This window comes from Protopterus annectens, chromosome 1.part1 (genome assembly GCF_019279795.1).
Source record: "Protopterus annectens isolate FY-2018-M chromosome 1.part1, PAN1.0, whole genome shotgun sequence".
In the NCBI taxonomy this organism is placed as follows: domain Eukaryota; kingdom Metazoa; phylum Chordata; order Ceratodontiformes; family Protopteridae; genus Protopterus; species Protopterus annectens.
Window position 1 is genome coordinate 1,422,570,711 of NC_056726.1, and position 8,849 is coordinate 1,422,579,559.

At 41.4% G+C, this 8,849-nt stretch overlaps 1 protein-coding gene across 1 annotated transcript in view; it reads left to right on the forward strand.

The window, feature by feature from the left end:
- The window catches only part of LOC122810805 (cathepsin L-like proteinase), a 535,051-nt gene that overhangs the window by 284,631 nt on the left and 241,571 nt on the right, over window positions 1–8,849 (forward strand). The window contains exon 4 of the mRNA XM_044082369.1: window positions 8,709–8,849. This exon is cut by the window's right edge and continues 42 nt beyond it. Coding sequence (XP_043938304.1) covers window positions 8,709–8,849 — 141 coding nt within the window. The remainder of the gene's footprint in view (window positions 1–8,708) is intronic.

Below are 8,849 nucleotides of genomic sequence, written 5' to 3' on the forward strand. Positions count from 1 at the left end.
TGCGAGCTACATCGCTGAAACCAATTGGCTGCAGCAGCAATTTGACGTAGAGCAATATGGCTGAATAGCATAGCTGCTGCAGCTGTACACTATGCACAGTAATTGTACAACTGGTGGCGATCCTTACAGACAGCTGCCCAGCCATATTCTAGCAGGGACAGCTGTACTAGATGTATACCACATTCTGTATTCTCATGTAAGGAATGCATTTATTCTAGTATTTATTTATTTTATTGTCAGTCTGACAATAAAATAAATAAATAATAGAATAAATGCATTCCTTACATGAGAATACGGAATGTGGTACACATCTAGTACGGCCGTCCCTGCTAGAATACGTCCGGGCAGCTGTCTGTAAGGATCGCCACCAGTTGTACAATTACTGTGCATAGTGTACAGCTACAGCAGCTATGCTATTCAGCCGTATTGCTCTGCATAAAATTGCTGCTGCAGCCAATTGGTTTCAGTGATGTAGCTCACAGGGAAATGTCTTGCAAGCTACACGCCGGTACCCAGTTTGAACAGTTGTGATGCAAAAAAAAGGTATGCCCTTTGGTTGAAAGAAACTGTTTTGTTTCTTGTCTTATTTTGCATTGGTGTCCTTTTGCTGAATGTACGATGAATATTCATATTTTATTGCTGAGTTTTCATTTTGAGGGATATATTATTAAAGGAAGGCTGTTTTCCAGCTGGGATAGTACACTGACTACTCCTATTGAGATTCTGAAGAGTTTTGAGTGGAGGAAGGAGATTTCATTTGTGCAGAAAAACAGTGAGTTTGTTTTCTTTATTTATATTTATTATATTGTTTAAATGTAGGGGAAAAAGTGAAACAAGGATCTGGCACAGTCCCATGTATTTTTACTACATTATACAATATCTAATCCTTGTTTGATATAGGAAGTTTGGCAAGAAACCATGTTGTCCTGGGACATCTTCGTGGGGGGGGGGGTTAGGTTAATATTGGGGGGAGCTAAGTGGGTTGGGGAGGTGAAAGGGTTATGTTGAGGCAGGGATTGTTAGGAGGAAATGAGATAATGATGGGGAGGGGCTTAAGAGGTTTAGTCTAGTGTAGTTGGGTGAAGCAATGACATTTTGGCGTGAACTTGCTAAGGCAGGTTCCACGTCCTAGACGACCTCGGTGTATGTTGGTGCAGGTAGGCCTTGGGGGCAAGTGGGGACATGGTGAGTGACCTTTTAGGTATATTATTGGTGGGTGGTTTTGTGGTTAGCAGGCTCTGTGGTTGGGAAAACTTGTGCTTTTTGGGAGAAAAAAAGAAAAAAAAATGTTGGGGGGTGGTTCTGCGGCATTCGGGTTTGTGTCCGGACTTCACTCTGGTTGTTGTTTCTTTTCCTTTGGTTGATTCAGTGGCTTTGTTTGTAGTCACTTTGTTTCATGGTTGCTTTGTTTTGTAGTTCCCTGTGAGTTTTCGCAGGCAGTGGGGCATTGTTGATCTGCGTGTGTGGCTGTGATAGGATTCTGTTGCAAGTCATGGGGTTTGCCAGCCTGGGCAGCACAGATTTGCTTTCAGCAAGTCAGGAGTGTGGTTCAAGCGAGGTAGGTCGGTGAATACATTTGTTCCCTCTGCGAGTTGCACTTGCCTTGAGGGGTATGCCGGTTGGGGTGGATGCCTCTGAAGTGTAGAGTGGTAGGTTGTTTGCCGGGGTTGTGCAGGAGTCAAGCTGGTCATGTTCGACCGTGGGGAATGTTGGCTCCAGTTTGTGTTGAGGGCTGGTGCAGGTGTTGCTTGCCTTGGTGTAGTGCTGTTTGGGCAGAGGTTCCATGGTGGCATCAGTTCAGTGGAGCTCCCGCGTTGACATAATCATTTATGTTTGTTTGGCTTTCCTCTCTCACACTGTAGATGTGTCATGGTGGTGGTGTCACTGTTGGCAGCTTTGGTGGCTGAGGTGCATTTGGTTTGGCCTGGGCCGCTGTGTGTGTTTTTTTTCCCTCCTGTAGCTGTTCGGATGTTTCTGCGGACCGCGGGGCTCCCGTGGGGGATGGTTCCTTACCTCGCATGTGCTTGTGCACTCCGTTAGTGGTTGTCACAAGTTGCAAACACCTTTCGTGTTTGATGGCCGCTGGTGGTGAAAGGTGTGGGCCATTGCAATTGACATTACTTGTAGCTTTTGATCCTCACTGGTGGTGAGTTGTGGATGAGTTGCTTTATTGTTGGATCTCGTAAAATCTGTGTATTTTGGTAGTATTGCATTTAGCTCAAGGTGTTGGGCACTTTTGAACAGGAGGTGGTTACCATTTTTATACTTGTGCTTTCTCTGTAGCATTTGGGGAGTTGGTGTGTTTTCGCATCAGCCCAGTAGGCTTTTCACAGGCTTGGAGATGTGTTGTTGGTGGGTGCCCAATATGCATGCATGCCGGTTTTCCTTCTGGCAGTCCACTGCCTCTGTCGCTGGGAGATCTAAACATTTTAGCCACCCTGAGAGTTTCTTTGCAAAAGTGGTAGCGTACAGTTTAGATAAGGTGGTTATAAATGCATATTCTAAATACTCCAAATTCAGCACGTTAGGAGAATTTAGGAACATGTGATCTCTGCCTTTATAACTAAATTAGAAATATAGGAAAACTGCTTTTAAGTTATTGAGAGCACTGAATTTGGATAGGAGTACAGCACCTTCAGGAAGAGAGAGAGTAAAAGACAAAACAAGAGAAAAAGAATGTGACTTTATGTCAGGTTTTGTTGTGTGGTATGTCTCTGCTGAAGTTACTATGATTTTGGAACGGCTGTGCTTTTGGGTGTAGAAGAAGGCAGTGTAGGTTATATACCCCAACATTTGATGATCCACATTCCCACTCTTCCCCAGTGTTTGGTTAAAGAAGCGTACTTACCAAGCTATGATCTGTCCTCAACATAAACATATCTCCATTGGTATATTTGTCACTTCCCTGTTGCCTAGTCACAAGCAAGAGCTTTGTTTCTCTTCAAAGTGTACTTTCCTTCTGCCTCAGTAGGCATTTTGGATGCAAATTCCAAGAGTTTTGACATTTTATTTCCATGGTATTATTTATGAATGGCACCAAACTCATAATCAGAACCAGCGGTTGTAACTATGGCAGGTAATGAAGGATTAAAAAGGGTAATGCACTGCTATTGGAAATTAATGATTTCCATATAAAAATTGTGTTCAACAGTAGCAGATCAAGTAAAGTTAGAAGTTCCCTGAGACAATGTTATAAGTGCCCTTAGAACCCAGCTGAATCATACTTCAGAATAAACTTGGCATTTTGTGAGGTAACACCAAGGAAATAATGTAATGTTTATAAATCATTTGATGTAGACAACTGTGCAGTAACCATCCCAAAATCTTCTACATTGTATTAGAACTTCTGAGCCAATCACATATCCCAAGAAAGATAGAAATGTTTTTTCCAAAATGACACAAGGCACATGGTTTATGTTTAACTTCATCCCAGCAACATGGATATGATGCAGAACAACTTTAAGATCCAATTAGGCTTTGTGAGCAGTGAGTCAAAGTAAGACCAGATACTAGGTTGATTCTTCGGAATGAAGGGCATTATTTTTAAACACAGTTGCGTACTAAGGCAAGAGTATAAGGTACCCATTTTAAGTAAAATAGTCCTCATGTGTAATGAATGCAGTGAGGGCTCTAATTTCTTCATGATACAACATGCAGCAATAAACAATTTCTAGGCCTGAGACACAGGTAACTCTTGCACTTCGAGGTTCTGCATGAACTTTCACTTTGCAAGATAAAGGTATCTGTCAATAGCAGGTAAGCAAATGAGGTGATGCAGATCAATGAACAAACAAATGCATCCTGGAATACAAAACTCACTGTACAACAAAATTTGCAGTTCAGAGATCCTTCTGGCTAATGTAGTTGCTACTGGGAAAAAATAATTCACCAGAGTAAATCGGTTTAATTGTATTGGCATTTTATGACAGTAAATTTCCCTGAGGCAAAGCTACTTTTGGGCATCGCAGTGTTGGGGGGAGTTTTGGGGGCTGCAGCATTTGCTATAGGAACACGTAGTTGCAAAATTGTATAGGACAATAGTTAAAGCTTGGAAGATGTCTTGGAAGGTGTTATCTATTTTAGATTTACATGTCTTTTCTTTCTTACAGAAGGAGGTTTTTGGAACACTGCTGCTTTATTTTGGAGTAGGTGGGTATAAGGTAGGGCCTTCTCTTTATATATCAGAGGATTTACTTTTCTCCTTTTCTTTGTGGATGGTGGTGTGCCGAGTACCGGTTGTGGTGTTACACAGGGAATTCACAGATGATGGAAGCAGTGGCGAGAGAAAAGGTTACACATGGGGAGCACAAGGTGGCAACAGTTACTGACTGAAATTGCTGAAGGGCAGAAGGCATCATGCGACGGCTTGAAAAGGGGATCTGAAAGGTAATGTTTTTGATAGGATGAATGTTTTGCTACTGGAATGGGATACAAAGTGGGTCTGAGTAATCACCTTATTAAGGCATATTAGGGCTCTGTGTTCAATTAGTGTGAGCTGATTATTGTATTGGTATAGGGGGCAAGTAAGGAAGAGGTAGGTTGGGGGTCAAGGGGAAAACAGTTGGAGATGGCTTATGGGGAGTGGGGGGATCCCATGGGATGAGTAAAGTCATGACATTCGTAGGTGCGCAGGACTTATTAGGCTAAAGCCCTATGGCTCTTGCAAACCAGCGAAGTTCAACCCTTTTTTTTTTAGAACCTTGGGGTGCTTGTTTTACTCATTCAGTTATTGAACTGTATTTGGGGTAAGGGCCAATGAGGTGTTTGATAGGATGCTGGAGTTTGTTCCTAATGGGTGGTGTCTTTGGGGTGACAAATTTGACCCTTGCGTAGGTAGTGTTAATGTTACATAACAGGTTAAGGTTTTACAGAATATCACAAGGATCATTTCACTTGGTGTTTGGGTCAATTTTGTGAGTAGAGTTTTAAGAAGGATGGTAGGAAGGTGGTTAGTGGGGTAGTTTTAAAACTGGGTGCATTGTTACAGGGGAGTTAGGTTTAAAGGAAGCTTGGTTGCAGGATAAGGCTGCGGTAGGACAGGTCTTAATTGTCTACTAGTGGTATAGGTAATATATGGAAAGAGCTCTCCAGGGGAAAGGCCAGAGCCAAACAAGGGTTAAAAATGGTTTGATAATGAGTGAATTGGGGGTGTTTATGGCTGGGTATGTAGAGTATTTTGTTGCTGAGCATAGGTGGGTTTTCGGGAACTAGGTCAAGGGGTGCTGTGCTGGTTTTCTGCCAGCTAAGGTACGACATTAAAGTTGGAGTTAGATTGTTCCCTACGGTAATGGAGTTGTTGCACATTTAGAACTGGGTAGTGGGTGGGCTAATGTGATATGTTACGATTAACAGGGTCTTGGGTGTGAGACTTGCTACTAGTTGTTTGACCGGGTGCCATCTTGAGTTCAAGGGGTTATAGTTTGTGGTTTTGTTGTGGTTATAGGCTGTCAGCACATACAGGTTGAGCCATGATTTCAGCTTTGAAGGCAGTGGGCTAAAAGGATATGTGTTCTCTTGGTGTGGATGTTCCGGTGTTACAATGGGGTCACGGTAATCCTACTTTATTTTGTTTCATTAGGGTGTGTTTCAGTGATGGCATGACAAAGGGGTTTATTACAGGATTCTAAGGTGCTTTACAGATGATAGGTACACCAAATGATGTTTGGCTTGACCTTTCAATTTATGGGAGGTGAAATGAACAAGTTTGGGTAGAAGGGAGGGGGAACAGCCTGGTCGGGCTGGTTGGCGGAGAAGAGGGATAGGCTTGCCCTCTTCTGTTCCCCCTCTGATGTCTGGATGTTCATTTCAAGGATCTGGGTAAGGAAATGAGTAGTTGGAGGAAGCTTGCTGAATAGATAAGCAAGCTGAGGTAAGGATGGTGCTTATTTGCTGAAGGTAATTCAATGGATGGTGTATGAAGTGAGTTGGGACACTGCTTCATAAGTAAAGTAAGCGAACAGAGGTATGGACCCTGCTTGTTGGGCAGGGTGAGTAGGTATGCTGCCCTGATTAACATTACAATGAATGGTGTATGAAGTGAGATGGGATGCTGCTTCATAAGTAAAGTGAGTAGAGGTATGGACGCTGCTTACTGGAGCAGGGTGAGTAGGTACGTTGCCCTGATTAACATTACAAGGATGTTATGCTGTAGTTAGAATCAATTATATCATGAATAGTTGTAATTAATAAAGTTGGTGATTAAAGCTATGTTACTGAAATTTAATAAAGGTCGTCAAATGCCATTTGGTGTGATGTGTGTTATTGAAGGGGACCGGGACAAATGAAGTTTGGCAACAAACTAAGTTCCCCCGGGACATCTTTGTGGGGGGGGGGGGTAGGTAAATATTGGTGGGAGTTAAGTGGGTTAGGGAGGTGAAAGGGTTAAGTGGAGGCAGGGATGGTTAGGAGGAAATGAGATAATGATGAGGAGGGGCTTAAGGGTTTTAGTCTAGTGTAATTGGGTTAAGCAATCACATTTTGGTGTGAACTTGCTATCCACCCACCCTTCCCCCCCTTTTTTTTTCTTTGGTGGGGAGTAGGGCTATTTATCAGTGGGGGTAGGTGGAGAGGAGGGATAGGCTTGCCCTCTTCTGTTCCCCCTCTGATGTCTGGATGTTTATTTCAAGGATCTGGGTAAGGAAATGAGTAGTTGGAGGAAGCTTGCTGAATAGATAAGCAAGCTGAGGTAAGTATGGTGCTTATTTGGTGGAAGGTAATTATATGGATGGTGTATGAAGTGAGTTGGGATGCTGCTTCATAAGTAAAGTAAGCTAGCAGAGGTATGGACCCTGCTTGTTGGGCAGGGTGAGTAGGTACGCTGCCCTGATTAACATTACAATGAATGGTGTATGAAGTGAGATGGGGCGCTGCTTCATAAGTAAAGTGAGTAGAGGTATGGACACTGCTTACTGGGGCAGGGTGAATAGGTACTCTGCCATGATTAACATTACAAGGATGCTATGCTGTAGTTAGAATCAATTATATCATGTAGAGTTGTAATGAATAAAGTTGGTGATCAAGGCTATGTTATGGGAGTCTGATAAAGGTAGTCAAATGTCATTTGGTGTGATGTGTGTTATTGAAGTGGACCAGGAACATTACAATTTATAGTTCAGATCAACATTCTCAAACAATGTTATTTCTTTATATTTGGCATTTTGTCAGGGTTGGCTTCTCTAAAGCTATGCATTTCTGATGAATATACACAATTTCTACCATTAAACTAAATAAGGTTTTCTAAAAATATGTATAATTAATATTAGTGGTCTGTCACTGATTCATCACTACAAAGAGACTATTTTCCATATACAAAGAGACAGTACTATACCACAACAATGGAATTGGAATGCATACAGTCCCAAATCTTCAATTTATGTTATATTTGGAATTGTCTTATGACTTAAAGCATTTGCCCTAAAGCATTATTTTAAGCATAGCCAGTAACCTATGGTTGGATTCAAACCCTACACTGTGGGTCTATGAGGTGACAGTCTTAACCATTAATATATAAACCCACCCTTGGGTTTATGAATAATTATTTATGAATAAATATGCTATTATGCTGCAGGAACTATGCTATACAATGTCCTGAACAGTAAATTGTGTTGAAAGAATATAATTCAAATGGAAGTGTTTTAATGCCAACCATTTGCCAATTTAAAAATGCATCTCAAGGAAAGCTATGTTCAGGATAGTGCTAAACTGCCAAAGACTGTATTAAGGAGGAACAGACAAAATATATGACTGCAACACTTTGAAAGAATGAAAGTTGAGTAAGAAGAGATTAGGGAAAAAGAGACATGTCGATGTGGTTTGACAGACATTTTATTAATATAAGGTTAGTGTACACAGGATGAAGGAGTGCTCAGTAACTTTGGGAAGGTGCCTAAAACCTAATTTTGATTTTGTATTTAGAAATACACGTGCACACACACACGCACACACACACACACACACACACACACACACACACACACACACACACACACACACACACACACACACACACACGTGCACACATGCATGCATGCACACACACACACACACACACACACACACACACACACACACACACACACACACACACACACACACACACACACACACACCACACAAGACACACACACGTATAAAGAGAACACATATTGTATGAGATACAACAGATATTGTAATACATTTTTCACATGTTGAGGCATTTAAGAATCAGCCTTTTCCTTCAATGTTAAAAGTCAAAGTAAACATTATTGTCATTCAGCAATCACACAAGTGCAAAAACTGAGTGAAATTCCGTGTCTCCAGACTCAATGTGCAGACATCATATAGATTGTATTCACAGACATTTACACATCTAACACCTAGCAATTACATCACAGGCATGCAGGTAGACAGACTAATGAATAACTTACATTTGTACTCCTTATTTGTGAGCTAAACAAAACATTATTTTGTCTTTTGGCTCTCTCCGTGATAATGTTTCACCTTTGTCAATGAAGAAGAAGAGGTGCCACAAGAACACATTGGTTCCATCACTTATATGTGCATTTTTATAAATAGGAGTAATTTGCTGTAATGCTGTATTTCACATCAGATTCACACTGGGTCATATTGCATCTGTTGGTTTGCTATCGGCTGTTTCATTTCTTTAAACTGATGCACAAAATGTGCACAATAACTCTCTTTTATTAAATGGAATGCATTTTTCATTCTAGGTTGGAACTGTAGAATCAAGATACTGTGTTATACATGGTTGTCTCTACTCATTCAGTGTGCAGCAGTTGGTAGATTGTGACAAAGGAAATAATGGCTGCCTTCCTGGTTATCCCAAAAATGCATGTCGCTACATTACAAGT